The sequence below is a fragment of the Mustelus asterias genome, chromosome 8 (genome assembly GCF_964213995.1).
Source record: "Mustelus asterias chromosome 8, sMusAst1.hap1.1, whole genome shotgun sequence".
Taxonomy (NCBI): Eukaryota; Metazoa; Chordata; class Chondrichthyes; order Carcharhiniformes; family Triakidae; genus Mustelus; species Mustelus asterias.
The window spans coordinates 119232576-119254279 of record NC_135808.1 but is presented as its reverse complement, the minus strand read 5'-3'; the positions used below and the strand labels follow the sequence as shown (position 1 = coordinate 119254279).

Sequence of the window (21704 nt, the reverse complement as noted above, 5' to 3'; positions counted from 1 at the left end):
ATTGTTAAATGAAATTAATGTGGTGCCAAACCGGAAGCCTGGGTTCTGACATTTTTAAATGATATTATTACAACTTCATTCTGAATGGGCAACTGAATCAAGTGTCTGGGGGTAGGGAATGTCCAAGTTCAGCCACTCAAAAGGGCACGGTGACAATCTCATGATGCGGGTTAAGGTCTCACGGGAGGTGCAGGAGTAAAGCACGCAAATCTAAGAGGCGCCGAAGGAACATGGTGCCCTGGATGCGGCGCAGCGGGATGGGACTCGGGTGGCTGAGATCCCAGTGACGGCTGAGGGCAGGCCATGGATAACAACTATCCATGAGTTTGAGTGAAAGTCGGATCATTATGCTGTATTCCTTCTTGGAAATTAATTGTGGGGGAGTAGTGAAAAGGGTTGGGGTAGGGGTATAAGAACATAAGAACATAAGAAATAGGAGCAGGAGTAGGCCATCTAGCCCCTCGAGCCTGCCCCGTCATTCAATAAGATCATGGCTGATCTGATAGTGGTTTAGTTCCACTTACCCGCCCGCTACCCATAACCCTTAATTCCCTTATTGATCAGAAATCTAGGGGTAGGGGTAGGGGGTTTGCACATTGGCTGAATGTTCACACAGGCAAATACCCTTGCATCAGCCTGGGTCTCCATATTATAAAACGGATACAGAGGTGCTGATGCAAAGCTGATTTGCTAGAATGGTTGTACCTATCAGGAAACATATTACAGGTTTGAAGTTTATTTATTAGTGTCATCACATTAACACATTATAACACTTACTTACATTAACACTGCAATGAAGTTACTGTGAAAATCCCCTAGTCACCACACTCCGGCACCTGTTCGGGTACACTGAGGGAGAATTTAGCATGACCAATGCACCTTACCAGCACGTCTTTCGGACTGTGGGAGGAAACCGGAGCACCCAGAGGAAACCCACGCAGACACGGGGAGAACATGCAGACTCCGCACAGACAGTGACTCAAACCGGGAATTGAACCCGGGTCCCTGGCGCTGTGAGGCAGCAGTGCTAACCACTGTGCCACCGTGCCGCCCCTATATGAATATGTTTTTATCGGTGAATATGCTTTTACCGAATTAGGCAGCATAAGCTTCACAACTGTTTTATTGTGATATTATAATTCAGTGCAAACATTGGTTTCCAGTCTTCTCTCCTGGATCTTCTCCCTGTCCAGAAGCAACCCCCTATTGGGGGACAACCCAGTAGGTAGAAGCTTCAATGAGGATCGCCTGCCCCCAATTCACTCTGAGGCAAGATTGGTTTACTCTTAAAGGGACCTGCATTTCTAATATTGTCAAAGACTGAGAATGAGCCTGAGAGCTGACTTCAAGATTACTGAAGGGTTTGATAGAATAATTATCGAGTTGATGTTTCCATTTTCAGGAAAACATTAGGAGCTGTATATATAAGATATTAATTTAAGATGAGTCATATTAAGAAAGACCAAAGAAGAAAGAAAAGTATAGCACAGGAACAGGCCCTCCAAGCCCGTGCTGGTAATGATGTCCTAATTAAACTAAAATAACCTTCTACCCTTACTTGGTCCATATCCCTCTATTCCCTCCCTATTCATGTACCTATCCGGATGCCTCTTACAAGTTGCCAATGTGCCTGCTTCCACAACCTTCTCGGGCAGCGCCTTCCAGGCACCCTTTACTGGAAACATTGGGTGGGATTTTCCGGTCGCACCCACGCAGAGACTGGAAATTCCCACACGAGGTCTCTGGACCTTTAAATGGTCTGCCAAATTTTCCAGTCCCACCCACTACGATTCCCACAGCGGCCGGGTCTGGAAAATTTACCCCATTAGCTCTGTTTCTCTCTCCACAGATGCTGCTGGACCTACTGAGTGTTGTCAGCACTTTCTGTTTTAGAACTATTAATTGGAAATTGAAGATAATCTTCTTTGCCTAATGGGTGGTTAGAAAGTGGAACACGCTACCATAGAGAGTCGATTAGAGAAAGGGCATTGATGGAATCAAGGGAAAGCTGGTTAGCAAATGTGGGAATAAAGGAAGAGAAGGTGCTGGGCTTAGGCAAAAAGGCTCGCCTAGAATATAATCACTGGCATAGACATGATGGGCCAAATGGTCTCTCTGTCCTGTGAACACTTTCTAATACTTTGTAACTTCAGCTGTAGATAATTACTCCCTCAATTTTTAAAAAAATGCTTAGAATGGACTGGGCAAACCCGGTTGAGAGGCATAGATCGGGTGGACTCTCAGAGACTTTTTCCCAGGGTGGAAATGGCTGCTACGAGAGGACACAGGTTTAAGGTGCTGGGGTGTAGGTACAGGGGAAATGTTCGGGGGAGGTTTTTCACACAGAGGGTGGTGGGCGAGTGGAATCGGTTGCCGTCAGTGGTGGTGGAGGCAAACTCAATAGGGTCTTTTAAGAGACTCCTGGATGAGTACATGGGACTTAATAGGATGGAGGGTTATAGGTAGGCCTAAAAGGTAGGGATATGTTCGGCACAACTTGTGGGGCCGAAGGGCCTGTTTTGTGCTGTAGTTTTCTATGTTTCTATGTTTCTAAACCCAAACTCATTCCTTGCTTGCTCCAAAAACCAAGCTAAAAATCCAATTCATGGTCCCCACAAGAGAGATAGAATCATAGAATCCCTACAGCGCAGAAGGAGGCCACTCTGTCTATCGAGACTGCACTGACAACAATCCCACCCATCCCCATATCCCCACATATCCACTGTGCCAATCCATCTGTGCAGACCAGCTGACGGGGTTATTCGCAGACATCTTCAACATCTCTTTACAACAATCTGAGGTCCCTATCTGCTTCAAGAAGATGACCATCATCCCAGTACCAAAGAAAAGCCAAGCAGCGTGCCTTAATGACTATTGTCACATGTATTAACATATCGTTCATTATGAAGTGCATCGAAAGGTTAGTCATGGCATGAATCAATTCCAGTCTCCAAGACTGCCTGGATCCACTACAGTGGATCCACAGCAGACGCCATCTCCCTGGCTCTGCACTCAACCCTGGAACACCTCGATAACAAAAACACCTATGTCAGGCTCCTATTTATTGAATACATCTTAACCTTCAACACCATTATTCCTACAAAACTCATCTCCAAACTCTGTGGTCTGGACCTCAGCTCCTCCCTCTGCGACTGAATCCTGAACTTCCTAACCCAAAGACCGCAATCAATAAGGATAGGCAACAACATCTCCTCCACGACCATCTTCAACACTGGTGCCCCACAAGGCTGTGTTCTCAACTCCCACTATACTCCTTATACACCGATGACTGTGTGGCCAAATTCCCCTCCAATTCGGTTTTCAAGTTTGCTGACGACACCACCATAGTGGCTCAGATCTCAAACAATGATGAGACAGAGTACAGGAATGAGATAGAGAATCTGGTGAACTGGTGCGGCAACAATAATCTCTCCCTCAATGTCAACAAAATGAAGGACATTGTCATCGACTTCAGGAAGCGTAAAGGAGAACATGCCCCTGTCTGCATCAACGGGGATGAAGTAGAAAGGTCAAGAGCTTCAAGTTTTTAGGTGTCCAGATCACCAACAACCTGTCCTGGTCCCCCCATGCCGACGCTATAGTTAAGAAAGCCCACAAACGCCTCTCCTTTCTCAGAAGACTAAGGAAATTTGGCATGTCAGCTACAACTCTCACCAACATTTACAAATGCAACATAGAAAGCATTCTTTCTGGTTGTATCACAGCTTGGTATGGCTCCTGCTCTGTCCAAGACCGCAAGAAATTACAAAAGGTCGTGAATGTAGCCAAATCCATCACGCAAACCAGCCTCCCATCCATTGACTCTGTCTACACTTCCCTGCAAAGCAGCCAGCATAATTAAGGACCTCATGCACCCCGGACATTCTCTCTTCCACCTTCTTTAGTCAGGAAAAAGATAGAAATGTTTGCGGTCATGTACCAACCGACTCAAGAACAGCTTCTTCCCTGCTGCCATCAGACTTTTTAATGGACTTACCTTGCATTAAGTTGATTTTTCTCTACAGCCTAGCTCTGACTGTAACACTACGTTCTGCACTCTCTCATTTCCTTCTCGATGAACGGTATGCTTTGTCTGTATAGCACACAGGAAACAATACTTTTCACTGTATGTTAATACATGTGACAATAACAAATCAAATCAAATACGAAGCGGCAATTAGCATAGCCAATACACCTAACCCACACTGGAGGAGGAAACTGGAGCACCTGGAGGAAACCCATGCAGACACGGGGAGAATGTGCAAACTCCACACAGACAATCACCCAAGGCCAGATTTGAACCTGTGTCTCTGGTGCTGTGAAGCAGCAGTGCTAACCACTGCGCCACCATGCCACCCAAGATCCAAGCTGACAAGATAAGGCATTGCACCCCATCTTGGGTTTGATCTGACACTTGACCTTAGCTAAAAGGCCGAGAAACGATATTCAATTAATCGTTCAATTCCTGTAAATTCCAGACCTTCATACACTACAGCAGTCTTTCGCCCAAGGGCAGGAACTGCATCTTGCATGTTAACTGCTTATATTACTAAATCTTGTCTTTATTCTAAGCTCAACTAGAGTTGTTCAGTCAATATAGCCAAGGTTTTCGAAGTGGGTTTTGTCAATGTTCTGTATGAAATCCTATCAAGGTCGGGGAACAGAGGAATGTGGCTTTATTGGTTAAAGCTATGTTGATTCCCTGTGATTGGCGGCAGTATTGTCAAGTAGGGAAGGTGGTGGACCCCAATTCCTTGATGAGGGGTTAAGGTCAAAGCAAGATGGTGCCTCGATGAATATTCTTGTCAAGCTATTGGCTTTATAAAGTCTGTTTTGTCTCGTACTCAAGGACATTTATGTTTTGAAACATATAAACCACTTCCAATCTAAAACAAATGAAGGATAAAATAATATATCTAGTTAAGTGTGTTTATATTTTCTGGATTTAGAGTACTGTCAATGTTTTTTTGCCAGAAATTCTTTGGAAATGGAAATGGTCGTATAATATCTGACAAAATGAAACGCTGGCCGCAATTCTCCCAAAAATGCTGAATTGTTGGGAGAACTGTTCTAAATCCCGACTGTTCTGTCAGTTCAGCTTCTCACCTGAATCTCCCCACTCTGTGCACTGCAGAGGTCCCAGTCCTGAATCTCATTAAAAACCCAGGGGGGTGGGACTATTCGTGCCGGAGTTTGACAGTTCTGGAGCTCTGCACATGCGCAGTGGTCCCGATCTGTCAACCTACCGTTTGCTGGCCAGCCCAATCACTTGGGACCCCCACAGTGCTGCCCCTGCAACGCCCCCCCCCCGCCCATGGCCCCATCGCAGCCCCCACAGCAATCCCTGGGCCAGCCCTGATGCCCCCCCGCCCCGAAGCACCTTGATACCCAGGCCCCACCCACCAGCAGTGGTGATACCCCCACCCCCTCACAGCGACACAGCCCCCCTGCTGACCACCCCCCCCCCCCCCCCCGGGGTCAGACTCCCTCCTGGAGGCAGACCCCGCTCCTGCTGACCCCGCCCCCCCTCCCCCCCCCCCCCCCCCACAGGCAGGCCCTCCTCACCCCGCTGACCCCCTCGGAGGCAGCCCCACCCCCCGGCAGACCCCCCCTCCCAGCCCGTCCCAATCACTGCCCTCCCTCCATCCCAGACCGATCCTGTCTGCAGTGTGGTAGCAGGACCCCCCACCCCCACTGACCACCCCTAGGCCCCACCCACAGTAGGCCCTGCCCCACCCCCTTGGCACTGCCCGATGCCCGGTGGGCAGTGCCAAGATGCCGGCTGTGGGAGATGTGCATGCATTCCCGGCGCATGCGCAAACCCCTGTTCAAGGCCGCAGGCGCCGCATCTCCCACTGCGACCGGACAGAAAAAATCGCGGCCTCTGTTTCGTTAATCATCACAGTTGTCAGCTATTCATTATGGATGAAGCAGTGATTAAATAAATTCCACTGGCATTCACTGTCCATTGTGACAATTTCGACATAAACTGCTACCATAAATTTGTGGGACTATTGGTTTAACTTTAAGTATTCGTCACAAATAGGCTTACATTAACACTGCAACGAAGTTACTGTGAAAATCCTCTAGTCACCACACTCCGGCGCCTGTTCAGGTACACTGAGGGAGAATTTAGCATGGTCAATACACCTAACCAGCACGTCTTTCAGACTGTGGGAGGAAACTGGAGCACGCAGAGGAAACCCACGCAGACACGGGGAGAACGTGCAGACTCTGCACAGACAGTCGGGAGCCAGTAGTCGAACCCACATCCCTGGTGCTGTGAGGCAGCAGTGCTGACCACTGTGCCGTCAGGGTCTATCAGCATTGGAAAAATGGCAAAGCCGTACCTGAGTTTATAGTCAGTAAGTTGAGCTTGTTCTATTGTTGCTGAACATCAAAGTCAAACATTTTAACAGCAATGACTGATTTCTTCAAGAAAAGAAACAGCTTGCAATTATATCATGCACATGACCCTTATTCAGAACTAAAGCGAAGGAAAAACATGATTATATACTAGTGGGGGTGGAACAGCTGGACAGTGGTTAGTGGGAGCTGGGAGAGATTGCAACAAAAATGTCGTAAAACCTAAGAACAATGACAGATGGCCCGGTGGGGACAGGGAGAGGAAGGGTTTTTATAAACAAACAAATGTTTAAAAACAGCACTCAATCTCTGTGAAACCAGGCTTGCTGGTCCTACCCCTCTCTGAACCAGTGGAAAACTCACTCCCCTCCCAAAAAATGACTAAGTGCGGGATGATCGGTTTTCTCACCTAAAATGACACTTGGGCCAAATTCTCCAGCGGTTCACGCCACAGAGGACAGAGAAATTTGGCGCTCAGCCAAATCTCCGTTCACTGTAGCAGGATGGGAAAATCCCACCGGCATAATTGGCCGGAGAATCCCGTGCCGGTCATTTTTTGGGAAAATTCCGCTCAGAGTTTCATTTTGTCAGAAAGCATTAGACTATTTACATCTCCCAAAAATCATAGATCCCTGCAGTGCAGAAAGAGGCTATTCGGCCTATCGAGCCTGCACCGACAACAATCCCACCCAGCCCCTATCCCCGTAATTCTACGTATTTACCCTGCTAATCTTCCAGACACTAATGGGTAATTTAGCATGGCCAATCAATCTAACCCGCACATCTTTGGCCTGTGGGAGGAAACCAGAGCACCCGGAGGAAACCCACGCAGAAACGGGGAGAACGTGCAAACTCCACGCAGAATACCCGACACATATCATATCATTGCAACCCTGAACTATCTACCCCATGTTCTATGTTCATAATAAGGTCAACTGCCCTCAGGATGCAGGATAAGAGATAAGTAGAATGAGGGGGACACAGACTGTGGTCGTTATCTGAAGACAAGAGGTTGAATTCACAGCGATCCTAAAACTAATTGGTTTTGCATTCCAGTGGGCTACCCAGAAAGCCTTACTAATTTGGAAGGGCTCTGGACTTTTAGAAAAATGCGGCCTCAAATCTCGCAACCGAGTGGAAAATAAATGAATTGTAACTTTCTCCCGTCCATTCTTTGTCCTCAAAAATGTGCACAGCTCAATAGCACCACTGGTGGCCAAATGGAGCAGTGCATCTGGAGTGGGTCTGAACCTTTGATACTTCCATGTCAGGTAGCCTAAAGCTCCAATGGAAACATTATTGTGGTTATTTCTTTAGTTCCCTTCAAACCACCAACTTTAACTGACTCTATCTTTGTATATTTTTTTGGCTCATTCATTGGCTTTTATCATTCCAATATACATTTATCTGCTTTTTCCCCTCACCCCACTCAGTCATTGGATCTTGGCCCTGGCACCACAGTAGCAATGGAACGGGAGTGAATGATGATGTGGTAGCTGCTTATCCCTGGTACTGGACGGCAACCTCGCCCTTCTCTCTGCCCACCGGAAATTTAAGTGGTAAAAGGGCCAGGTGTATAATCCATTCGTTTACTAATGGACGGGCGTGTTACATTATGGGTGGAATTTCCCTCCAAAATTTCTACGGGGGTAATCTTACCAAAACAATTCCAAGTGCCGAACGAGCATGAAAACAGGAGAGAATCATGTCGATTTTTGGGGGGGAGCTCCCAGATGTAATTGTACAGCACTTAGAAAACAAAAGAGCCCAAATGTGATTCTCGCCAGCAGGGGGAGGGAACGAACATATTCTCGCCAGGTTGCTGACCTCTAGGAGCACCATTGCACAGGCTCCCCGATCTCCCAGTGCACTGTGTAGACACAGGGTGCACGTCTCCGGTCATCCCCCCTAGCACTGCCGCCCTGGCCTGTGCCGATCCAGCCAATGTCAATCCCCAACCCCCACCCCCCTAGTGCCGATCTGGCTGATGCCTATCTCCACCAGTCCTGATGCAGAGTATCCTGATGGAACTCTCCCTTGCCTCCCCCCATCATGGCCCTGCCCCTGTCATGGGCCCACCCCTTCAGGCCCCACCCCTTCAGACCCCACCTCCGGCACTGCCCACAGCCCAGTGGGCAGTGCCAAGGTGTTCAGTGGGCGCTGCCAGCATGTCAGGTTGGGAGTTGGAGCTGCGGGATACCTAGTGGGAGAACCTTGTGACGATGAGCGCCTCCCTCGCCAACTTGCCCTGCTGGACCCTTGCAGCTGCCCCTCCTCCATCCTCTGGCTCCTCCTCCGCCTTGTCCTCCACATTCTCCTGGGCCTCCTCCTCAGGAGCTTCAGCCTGGGCCTCCTCTTCCTCCTCCAAGATGTCTCCCCGCTGCCGTGCCAAGTTGTGGAGGGCACAGAAGACCATAATGATGCGGTGCAGGGCCATACTGGAGGGTGCCGCCAGAGTAGTGGAATTGCATCTTCAGGAGCTTGGTGCGTCACTCCACAATGAACCGGGTGGCAGCCTGGGCTTCATTATAGCGGCTACGCATCAGTCTGGGCCTCTGCACTGGCATCACCAGCTATGACTGCAGTTGGTCGCACTTGTCCCCCACGAGCCATCCTGGCAGCCTGGGGTAATCCTCAAAGATCCCAGGAATGTCTGCCCTCTGCAGGGTGCAGCTGTCATGCCCGCTGGGTGCTGTGCACAGGCCTGCATGATGTTCAGAATAGGGTCACACACTATCTGAACATCAAGTGAGTGGAACCCCTACCTGCTGATGAAGGGCACCCCTTAATCATACGGGGCCCACAGGGCGATGTGTGTGCCATCTATAGCCCCGCACATGGGGCATCCCGGCAATGGCAATGAAGCCTGCAGCTCGGGCATCCTGTTGGGCCTGATCCACACTGAAGTGGATGTAATTGCCTGCCTGGACGGACAGGCCATCGGTCACTTTACGGAGGGCAAACCGTTTCACACTGCGTGCAAATCAGATTTTTAGCATCGCATGCTATTTTCCCAGCTTGCTGCACTGATTGCCAGGCGATAAAATCATGCCCTGCATCACATATTTCTGTCAATTTGTTACACAAGGGATGACTAAATGTGTCTTGAATCCAGCATTGCAAAGAGCCTTGGTTATTCCAGGAGGAGTGTGCATTTAAAATTTAGAAGTCTGGTCTCCTAAAAACAATCGATCACGGAACCCCAGTGAAAGTCTGGCAACATTTTCAGTTTTGTACCTTGACAGCGGCACAGTGGTTAGCATTGCTGCCTCACAGCGCCAGGGACCCGGGTTCGATTCCCAGCTTGGGTGACTGTGGGCATGGGTTTCCTCCGGGTGCTCCGGTTTCCTCCCACAGTCCGAAAGACGTGCTGGTTAGGTGCATTGGCCATGCTAAATTCTCCTTCAGTGTACCCTAACAAGTGCCGGAGTGTGGCGACTAGGGGATACTCACAGTAACTTCATTGCAGTGTTACTTGTGACACTGATAAAAAAATAAAAAAATCTTGTTTCTGAACACTTGCCAAAGCCCCATAATAAATTTCCACCACACACACACACCCATACGTAAGGCAGTGTAAGCAAATACCTCTCTCCACCCCCACTGAAAGTTCACCACTGGAATTTTTGGGTTGTTCTGACCACAGTTAGTTGAGAGCTGTGTCTGTGGCATCTGCTAACACTTGTTAAATTGTGTTTTTCTTTTGAATCATGCTTGCTATGGTTCCAAGCAGTTTGATGGATTTGTCTGCCACTCAACCAGCAGTTGTGGTTTACTTACTCGAGTCTCGAACCTCTTGAAGGAATTTTAAACACAGCTTGAGCAATTAGATGCACAAAGCAGCAAGAATTAATACTTCATCAGACTGCAGGACTCATGAGTCATTTGCAAGATTTGCCAATTGCGGGTTCACCACTGAATAGCAGAAGCCAGTTTCTGATCCACAAGTTCTGATACTCCAAGAGCAGGGAATCGTCCTTGTCCCAGACACATTTCCTTCCTTAACCCACACCACCTAAAACAGAGTAACTGCACATTTATCTGAATTGCTGTTTTTTGTTATTCTTTCATGGAGTTGGTGGTGAGCTGCCTTCGAGAACCGCGGCAGCCCATGAGGTGTAGGTACATCCACAGTTCCAAGATTTTGACCCAGTGACAATGAAGGAATGGCAATATATTTCCAAGTCAGGGTGGGGTGTGGGACCTTGTCTGTCTGTAGAATTTCATAGAATCCCTAGAGTGCAGAAGGAGACCATTCAGCCCATCCAATCTGCACCGACAGTCCGACAGGGCATCTTACCCAGGCCCTATCCCCGTAACCCCACGTATTTACCCTGCTAATCCCCCTAACCTACACGTCTTGAGACACTAAGGGGCAATTTACCATGGCCAATCCATTTAACCTGCACAACTTTGGACTGTGGGAGGAAACTGGAGCACCCGGAGGAAATCCACGCAGACATGGTGAGAACGTGCAAGCTCCACACAGACAGTCACCCAGGGCCGGAATCGAACCCGAGTCCCTGGCGCTTTGAGGCAGCAGTGCTAAGCACTGTGCCACCCTGCCACCTGTTATGTATTTGTTCACATAACAGTGACTACACTTTCAAACTAACTCATTTGGTTTTTGTAATCATTCATGTTGGTGTCACTGGTAAAGTCAAAATCTATCGCCCATCTCTAACTACTGTTGAGAAGTTGGTAGTGTGCTGTCTTTGTGAAATGCTGCAGTGTGTGTAGTGTGGGTAATTGTGTAGTGCTGTTGTGTGACTTAGAGGGGAAATTTCAGGTGGTGATGCCATATGCATCTGCGATGTTGACTCTCCCAGGTATTAGGGGTTAATCGAAAGGTGCTACAGTAGAAACCAAAGGTTACTCTCGAAGACCTTTCAACCACAGTGGCCTAAGGGGAGCAGAACCTCCTCGGGCTGAATGACTCACTGTACGCATACAGTGAACATTACATGTATCTCACTTGTACTGAAGCACCTTGGAGTGCAACTTGTTCTATGTAGGTAACCTTTAGAAACATAGAAAGTAGAAGCAGGAGTAGGCCATTCAGCCCTTTGAGCCTGCTCTGCCATTCATTATGATCATGGCTGATCATCAAATTCAATATCCTGACCACCCCCCCTCCCCTTCTCCCCATATCCCTTGATCCCTTTAGCCCCAAGAGCTATATCTAACTTCTTCTTGACATCAGACAACATTTTGGCCTCAACTACATTCAGTGGGAGTGAATTCCACACATTCTCCACCCTCTGGGTGAAGAAATTTCTCCTCACCTCAGTTCTAAAAAGTTTACCCCTTATCCTCAAACTATGACTGCTAGTTCTGGACTGCCCCACCATCGGGAATATTCTTTCTGAATCTACCCTGTCTAACCCTGTTAGAATTTTATAAGTTTCTGTGAGATCCCCCTCACTCTTCTAGACTTTAAATACCTTTTCACCATTTGTAAGGACTCTTGTAAAATGTCTGCAATGTTTCTTTGACTGTATTGCAGCATCCCAGAGTGTTGTTACTTGCTGTATGTAAAGAACCTGAATACTATTGCTTTTTGTGTGATGGCCATTTTGAAATGTTTGTAATGTTCTTGCAGATTTCTTATAAATAAAGCATATTTTGGGGAATAAAGGTGCTACAGTAGAAGCCTTGGTGAGTTGCTGCAATGCATCTTGGAAATGGTACACTGCTGACATGGTGTGTTGATGCTGAATGCTTAAGTTAATGGGTGGCTAACCTGGCAAATGGGCTGTTTTGTCTTGGATGATGTCAAGCTTCCAGAAGGTTGTTACATTCATCCAGGCAAGTGGAGTGTATTCAAACACATCTATACTTCCCGCTGCCTCGGCAAAGCAGCCAGCATAATCAAGGACCCCACGCACCCTGGATATATTCTCTTCCACCTTCTTCCATTGGGACAAAGAGACAAAAGTCTGAGATCATGTACCAACCGATTCAAGAACAGCTTCTTCCCTGCTGCCATCAGGCTTTTGAATGGACCTACCTTATATTAAGTTGATTTTTCTCTACACCCTAGCCATTATTGTAACACTACATTCTACACCCTCTCCTTTCCTCCTCCCTTATGTACTCAATGAATAGTATGCTTTGTCTGTATAGGGCACAAGAAACAATACTTTTCACTGTATATCAATACATGTGACAATAATAAATCAAATCAAATCAAAAAACCCCGACTCTCTCTCCCCCCCCCCCCCATTGAATGTCAGTTAGACTATTTCTTGTTAGAGCTGGTCATTGTCTGGCGCTTGTGTGGTGCGGATGCCACTTTTCAACCCAAGCCAAAGATCCAAAGTCCTTTGACAATGTTTGCTTTGGAAAGTAAAAACCAATGTTGGAATTCTGATTGTAGTGCAGATAAAATATTTTATAACGTGTTGAGACACAATTCTAGATCATAGAATCCTACAGTGCAGAAGGAGACCGTTCAGCCCATCGAGTCTGCACCAACCACGATCCCACCCAGAGCCTATCCCCATCATCACATGCATTTACCCGAGCTAGTTCCCCTGATGCTAAGGCCAGTCCACCTAACCCGCACAACTTTGGAATGTGGGAGGAAACTGGAGCACCTGGAGGAAACCCATGCAGACATGGGGAGAACGTGCAAGCTCCATACAGACAGTGACCCAAGCCGGGAATTGAACCCAGGTCCGTGGCGCTATGAGGCAGCAGTGCTAACCACTGTGCCACCGTGCCGCCCCAATTCTGACTAATTGTTCTTACATCTGGAATCATACAAAAAAATCTTGCTGTTTTGTCCAAAGGGGTAATATCACTTCGATGAACCCCAACCCTTCTGTAGGACTACGGGTTGGCGGGGGTGGGGGAGTACAATTGCAGAACTCTTAAGAGGAAGTGTAACGGTAAGGATAAAATAAATAGTGTGTAGAATTATAGAATCCTACAGTGCAGACAAGAGGCCATTCGGTCCATCGAGTCTGCACCGGCCAAAATCCCACCTAGGCCCTAAGCCTGTAACCTCATACCTTTACCCTAGCTAGACCCCCTGACACCAAGGGGCAATTTAGCATGGCCAATCCACCTAGCCCACACACCTATGGACTGTGGGAGGAAACCGGAGCACCCGGAGGAAACCCACGCAGACATGGGGAGAATGTGCAAACTCCACACAGACAGTAACCCAAACAGGGAATCGAACCTGGGTCCCTGCTGCTGTGAGGCAGCAGTGCTAACCACTGTGTCACCGTGCCGCCCCATGTGATGATTATAATACAGTCAATTTGAGAACATTATTTGGAGCTCCAGATGTTTTTTGAGCAATTGCTTCTTCCTCTTTACTGACAGCGGTTGTTTGTTCCCTCCACCCAGATGTTCATAGCTGGCTACGCTGTGACAGTCGGTTCCGCAGAACGACTCATCTTTGGGTACGACAGCTTTGGGAACATCTGTGGAAAGAAAAACTCGCCGATTAAGGGGGCTTCGCTGTCAGGACAAGACATGACCAGCAGAAAGTGGGTACCTTTTAAAAGATCTCCCAGTGCGGACGTACTGTTTATATATTATGGTGGATTACTCTCTTTTTGTACGTAGCGTTTTACAAACACACAAGAAGGTGGTTGATAAAGGGTTAGCGCTGGCCAATCAAACAGCTGAAACTTCAAGAGAAAGCGCTGGAAAGTCTCAGCAGGTCTGGCAGCATCTGTAAGGAGAGAAAAGAGCTGACGTTTCGAGTCCAGATGACCCTTTGTCAAAGCGTCCGCAGTAATTTGCTTTTATTATTTGAACAGCTGAAACTTGACTGTTTGTCCTTGGGCGGGGAATGTGGAAGGTAAGGGCGAATCAGAAAGACTGGCATGTTTTCACTGATAGAAAGTCGGACATTTTGAGACAAACTGTTAGGAACTAATGAACAAACCGGTGGCATTGGTATCCATGGCTTGCTTTAATCTAAAGAAAGCTGCAGCAAAGAGTATAGGTTGTGAGAAACCCATCACTTCTCATGTTTCTACTCTGGGTGTAAGTAGAGATGTGAGGGGTTAGAAAGCATTTATATTTGAAGGGGAAGTCACTCCGCTTCATCTTTAAGTTTATTTGTTAGTGTCACCAGTAGCTTACATTAACACTGCAATGAGGTGACTGTGAAAATCCCCTAGTTGCCACACTCCGGCGCCTGTTCGGGTACACTGAGGGAGATGCACCGAATGCACCAAACCGGCACGTCTTTCAGACTGTGGGAGGAAACCGGAGCACCCGGGGGAAACCCACGCAGACATGGGGAGAATGTGCAGACTCCGCACAGCCAGTGGCCCAAGCCGTGTCCCTGGCGCTGTGAGGCAGCAGTGCTAACCACCATGCCACCGTGCTGCCCTTCATGTTCCAGCAAGAACCCAAAAAGATTGTTATTCTAAGAGTTCAGCTCAAAGCTTATTGTCAGCAAATAAAGTTAGACCTTTCTTCAGAATATTTGTGGCATTAAACTGTTTTGGTAAAGGGTATTGATGGTAAGAGTGTGCCTATCCGTGGTGTAGAGTGAATTGAAATTGTGCTCTGGTAAAGAGATCTGTTATTGTTGGTATTGCTTTGAAATGATCCATTAATCGTGTAGGCAGTGTAGTTTATCCACAATTTGATATGGTACGCCACAGTCCAGGAATGGTTCCTGTGAGTAAAACCTCTTCGCTATTTGTGATCCCGTTGAGCAATGAACTGGCTTTTTTGGTACCTGTAATAACTCCACGGAGGCGAAAAGTCCCATCACCAAGTTACTTTATTTATACCATACATCTGTACACAGCCAACTCTCCAGTTGCTCCCTGCTGAATGCAGGCTGGGAGTCTGACACACCTGCTTTAAATAGGGAGCATGAGGCTCCCTGATTTAACCATCAATTAAGACTCATCAGGTAGTTCATACTCTAGCAAGCCTGGCTGAAGTCATCACAGTACCCTTACCTTTTGCCCTTTCTGGAATGTATTTAGCTTGTACCTGAATAATTTCTTGCTTAAGATCACCCATCGTTCAGTTATTGTTTTTCCTCTCAGTCTCTGGTTCTATTTTACCTTGGCTAGATGCCTTTTCATCACGTTCAAATTAGCCCTCTTCCAATTTGGAAGCTCTATATTAGACTGTTCCTTGCTTTTCGCCATTAATAATCTAAACCTTATGTTATGCAATGATCACTCTTACCCAAATGCTCCCCACAGAGATTTAGTCCACTTGATCCACCTCATCCCAGCACCAGATTCAGCAATGCTTCCTTTCCAGTTGGGTTGAGATCACACTGATCAAGGAAGAGCTCCTGAACAAAGTTCAGAAATTCTGCATACCCTTTACTCTAACATTATCCCAATTGACATTAGTACCCTAGTGTCGCCACTCCCTAGTTCTTGCACATCATGTATTCAAGTTCTACAGTCAAGCTTGAACCTACAACCTTCCCACTCCAAGGTCCCGGTGCTGCTATTGAGCCAAGCTTGCATCACAGTTGATGTTGAGACAGATTTTATTTCTGATCACTCCCTCAAACAAAATTTTCCCAGCAGAATCATTGTTAGTATGCTCAGTCCAGAGAATTGTCGATATTTAAGTGTTATTGATGTGCCTATTGGATAATGACACCTTTGTTCCTGAAATTAATCATTATTCACCCTTAGCTCGGGATGAACAAGCTACTGGAGGAGCAGGGGTGAAGAGATTTTAGTGTTATTGAAAAAAGATATTTTGTCGAAGCTTTTCATCTTGCACTCATCAGGACAATTGCAAGAATATCAATGTCAGTGGAAACAGCAACTTTATATTGTTTGAGTAGAGAGTGCTGATCAGCTGACAAGTGGAGTTTGATTGGTAGAAGTGTTATCATGAAGAATGCACCAGTTAATAGTGACTGACAGTTAACTGCCAAGCATTGTTTGAAAATATAAACCAGGCAGCTTGACTCTGATTGATTGGTTTTAATTCAAGGTCCATTCTTGTAGCAACTGGCATTTCTGCAGTCCCCCTCACTAACAAAAGGATGTCTCAAAGGACTTTAGGGGTGAGGCTGGGCAGAAGGTAATATAGACGGGATGGGGAAGGTGAACAAATGTCAAGTTGTGTGTCTCACAAATGGATGGCTGTGAGTGGAATTGTCTGATCTTGTGAAGAAATAATGAAGATAATAAAACATGAGTTCCTTGAGCCTTGCCGAGAATCTATTTCCTTCTCCTGCAGTGAGTTTTTGTGTCCAAGTGAGAGAGACTTGATCCCGAAAAGCAAAATATTGCAGATAATGTCCAAAATAAAAATAAAGCATCGGGAAACACCTCAGCGGGTTGGTCAGAATTTGTGAAGAAAGTTAACTTTGCATGTTACTGACCTTTCAATGACTCAAGCCATAGAATCCCTACAGTGCAGAAGGAGGCCATTCAGCCCAGTGTGTCTGTACCAACTCTGGCAGAGTATCTTACCCAGGCCCATCCTCCGCCCTATCCCCATAACCTTGCACATCTTTGGAACTAACACATCTCGGGACAATTAGGGGCAATTTAGCATGGCCAGTCCACCTAACCTGCACATCTTTGGAATGTGGGAGGAAACCGAGCACCCGGAAGGCACCCACACAGACATGGGGAGAATGTGCAAACTCCACACAGTCACCCAAGGCCGGAATCAAACCCGGGTCCCTGGCGCTGTGTGATAGCAGTGCTAATGACTGTGCCTCCATGGTGACTTGGATAGTGAGACCAATTGAGCCGGGAAAGTCCCATGTTTGACCACAACTCTAAGTGAGTTGGCTGTACCCAGCCTAGATGTTAAAAGAGCCGGTACAATCCTGCCCAAACAGGTTGATATCAACCTGCAAATCCTTCCAACACATGCCACTGGCAGGTGGTAGGAGTGGAAGAGATTCCTGATCAGCCATGCGATGGAAAGTTGTAGCCTCTACTGTCACCATCCATAGCTCCAGGCTATGGTGTTGCCACAGCAACTCAGATTTCCCAAGTGATCTGTAGCATGCCACCACCGCAGTCCCATCTCCACCGTGAATAGCCCCAGTCAGGGCTCGATTGGATCAGGATCAGCCTTGATACTTTCAACAGCGTTCAACGCTCTGACTGCATGCAGAGAACGTGATGATCGGTACATTTAACAATGTAACCCCAGCCAGCACTTAAAGCCTTCAGAGTGGAGAGGGTGAAGAGATAAACTTGTGCTGGTGTTGAAGGTGGAAAAATAATGATTTTTTGCAGTTATGTGATCACTTTAGAAAATATGTATTTACCATTCCAGCCTTCTCGATCCCATTTCACACAGCTTTTCCTGCCTCTTCCACATCCCACCAACCAAACCTGTTCTACAGCTGGCCATGATAGGTGTGGGGTTTACATAAGAAGCACCACACTTCCTGTGGAGCTGAACCTGGCTTTGATTGGCACCTTCTTCCCCCTACCCCAACGGCCGGCCCTGAGTTGGATAAATTCTGCCTCTTATAGAACATAGAGCATAGAACAGTACAGCACAGAACAGGCCCTTCGGCCCATGATGTTGTGCCGAGCTTTATCTGAAACCAAGATCAAGCTATCCCACTCCCTATCATCCTGGTGTGCTCCATGTGCCTATCCAATAACCGCTTAAATGTTCCTAAAGTGTCTGACTCCACTATCACTGCAGGCAGCCCATTCCACACCCCAACCACACTCTGCGTAAAGAACCTACCTCTGATATCCTTCCTATATCTCCCACCACGAACCCTATACTTATGCCTCCTTGTAATAGCTCCATCCACCCGAGGAAATAGTCTTTGAACGTTCACTCTATCTATCCCCTTCATCATTTTATAAACCTCTATTAAGTCTCCCCTCAGCCTCCTCCACTCCAGAGAGAACAGCCCTAGCTCCCTCAACCTTTCCTCATAAGACCTACCCTCCAAACCAGGCAGCATCCTGGTAAATCTCCTCTGCACTCTTTCCAGTGCTTCCACATCCTTCTTATAGTGAGGTGACCAGAACTGCACACAATATTCCAAATGTGGTCTCACCAGGTCCTGTACAGTTGCAGCATAACCCCATGGCTCTTAAACTCCAACCCCCTGTTAATAAAAGCTAACACACTATAGGCCTTCTTCACAGCTCTATCCACTTGAGTGGCAACCTTTAGAGATCTGTGGATATAGACCCCAAGATCTCTCTGTTCCTCCACAGTCTTCAGAACCCTACCTTTGACCCTGTAATCCACATTTAAATTAGTCCTACCAAAATGAATCACCTCACATTTATCAGGGTTAAACTCCATTTGCCATTTTTCAGCCCAGCTTTGCATCCTATCTATGTCTCTTTGCAGCCTACAACAGCCCTCCACCTCATCCACTACTCCACCAATCTTGGTGTCATCAGCAAATCCACCCTTCAGCCCCCTCCTCTAAGTCATTAATAAAAATCACAAAGAGCAGAGGACCAAGCACTGATCCCTGTGGCACTCTGCTAGCAACCTGCCTCCAATCCGAAAATTTTCCATCCACCACCACCCTCTGTCTTCGATCAGATAGCCAGTTACCTATCCAATCGGCCAACTTTCCCTCTATCCCACACCTCCTCACTTTCATCATAAGCTGACCATGGGGGACCTTATCAAACGCCTTACTAAAATCCATGTATATGACATCAACTGCCCTACCTTCATCAACACACTTAGTTACCTCCTCAAAAAATTCTATCAAATTTGTGAGGCACGACTTGCCCTTCACGAATCCGTACTGACTATCCCGGATTAATCCGCATCTTTCTAAATGGTTGTAAATTCCATCTCTAAGGACTTTTTCCATCAACTTACCAACCCCCGAAGTAAGACTAACCGGTCTATAATTACCAGGGTCATTTCTATTCCCTTTCTTAAACAGAGGAACAACATTTGCCATTCTCCAGTCCTCTGGCACCATCCCTGTGGACAGCGAGGACCCAAAGATCAAAGTCAAAGGCTCTGCAATCTCATCCCTTGCCTCCCAAAGAATCCTAGGATATATTTCATCAGGTCCAGGGGACTTATCGACCTTCAGTTTATTCAAAACTGCCAGGACATCCTCCCTCTGAACATCTATTTCCTCCAGCCTATTAGCCTGTAACACCTTCTCTTCCTCAAAAACATGGCCCCTTTCCTTGGTGAACACTGAAGAAAAGTATTCATTCATCACCTCGCCTATCTCTACTGACTCCATACACAAGTTCCCAGGACTGTCCTTGACCGGCCCTAACCTCACCCTGGTCATTCTTTTATTCCTCACATAAAAGTATCACTGCTATGTGTTAATGCAGCCTTACACTGTGCCCATGGTGCTCTGCTCTCTTGTGCCTTTGATTTGATTTGATTTATTATTGTCACATGTATTGGTATACAGTGAAAAGCATTGTTTCTTGCATGCTGTACAGACAAAGCATACCGTTCATAGAGTACATAGGGGAGAAGGAAAGGAGAGAGTGCAGTGTGTGTGTGTGTGCATGTGCTTTGATTTATTATTGTTACATGTATTAGTATACAGTGCAAAGTATTACTTCTTGCACGCTATATAGACAAAGCATACCGTTCATAGAGAAGGACAGAAGAGAGTGCAGACTGTAGTGTTACAGACATAGCTGGGGTGCAGAGAAAAGTGAACTTAATATGAGGTAGGTCCATTCAAAAGTCTGATGGCAGCAGGGAAAAAACTGATCTTGAGTTGGTTGGTACGTGACCTCAGACTTATGTATTTTTTACCCGATGGAGGAAAGTGGAAGAGAGAATGTCCGGGGTGTGTGGGGTCCTTGATTATGCTGGCTGCTTTTCCAAGGCAGTAGGAAGCGTAGACAGTGTCAATGGATGGGAAGCTGGTTTGTGTGATGAACTGGGCTACGTTCACGACCCTTTGTAGTTTCTTGCAGTCTTGGGCAGAGCAGGAGCCATACCAAACTGTGATACAACCAGAAAGAATGCTTTCTATAGTGCATCTGTAAAAGTTGGTGAGAGTTGTAGTTGGATTGTACAAGTATCAACATGTGGAAAAAAACCACAGACTGAAGATCTGTAATTTTGATGATCCTTGATGGTTGAAAATGTGAAAGATAAAGGTTTTCTGTTAGAACGGAATCTCCTTGAACACTAACTTTGAAGGGAACAATCTCTGAATTCAGAGCAGCAAAGAGCTGAGACCCCCAGGGACAACATGTGGTCACTCTAATTCCTTCAAACTGTGCCCATAGATATTCTTTAGTTACCACACTGCCCCAGACTGTTGTAAGGAACTCTTCCTGCCTGGTGTGTGCCAATATCTGGATGGTCTTTGACTTGACGTGATGTAATCACTACTACTGACAGCAAGGATGTCTTTGTCTTTGGAGCGGCACAATGGCACAGTGGGTAGCACACCTGCCTCACAGCACCAGGGACCAAGGTGCAATTCCGGCCTTGGGTGACTGTGTAGATTTTGCACATTCACCCCGTATCTGTGTGCGTTTCCTCCGAGTGCTCCGATTTCCTCTAATGTCCAAAGATTTGCAAGTTAGGTGGGTTGGCCATAGTAAATTGCCCTTTAGTGTCCAACGATATATAGGTTGGGATTAGTTGGGTTATGCGGTAAGCCTGGGTAAGAGTCGGTGCAGACTCAATGGGCCGAATGGCCTTATTCTGCACTGTAGGGATTCAATGTGTCAATGAAACCAATTATTAGACTCAACAAACCGTGTGCTAATAAGCTCACTCATTGACAGGAAACTAATTCTAAGCCTGGCCTGGATTTTAAAAATGCTATTTTTCAGACATTAATGAAGTGTTTTGTCTCCAAACAGACATGTATTCTTTCTGAACACCTGCAATGTGGACATTAAGAACCATAAAATAAATTCATTGTCTATTTGTGTGTCTGACTGTCCTCAAGAGGAGTTGAATGGGCTGGAAGAGCTGAAACATTTTGCAGAGTCCAATGGTAAGTCCAGTTATATAGAAATCAGTCTAGCTGCTCTGTGTCATTGATCCACATCAATCTCCTTCCACCCTCTTGACTTCATGTCTGCATTTCAACATGTCCATCGATCCTTTCCCCCTCACGTTCTTTCCCTCAAATGCATCCATGCTATTTGCCTCAACCACCTCCTCTCATTAATCTCTGGGGAAAATCCTGCCAGGAGTCATGATTGTGTGAAGTTTAGGAAATGGAGCTATCAAAAGTCAACAGAAAATGTTTGCAAAATGTGTTTGTTATTAAAGATAGCCCAGGTTTGCACTCACCTGACAATTTAGCGTAACATTTTCGTGATGAAAGATGCAATACGGTGGCACAGTGGTTAGCACTGCTGCCGCACAGTGCCAGGGACCCCGGTTCAATTCTGACCTCGGGTCAGTCT

The 21704-nt window shown here is 46.7% G+C and overlaps 1 protein-coding gene across 5 annotated transcripts in view; it reads left to right on the top strand.

Moving 5' to 3' along the window:
* The window catches only part of LOC144497493 (choline transporter-like protein 3), a 133644-nt gene that overhangs the window by 28982 nt on the left and 82958 nt on the right, over positions 1–21704 (top strand). For all 5 annotated transcript variants that reach the window (XM_078218843.1, XM_078218842.1, XM_078218841.1 and 2 more), the window contains exons 3-4: positions 13726–13868; positions 21150–21286. In XM_078218843.1, coding sequence (XP_078074969.1) covers positions 13726–13868; positions 21150–21286 — 280 coding nt within the window. The remainder of the gene's footprint in view (positions 1–13725; positions 13869–21149; positions 21287–21704) is intronic.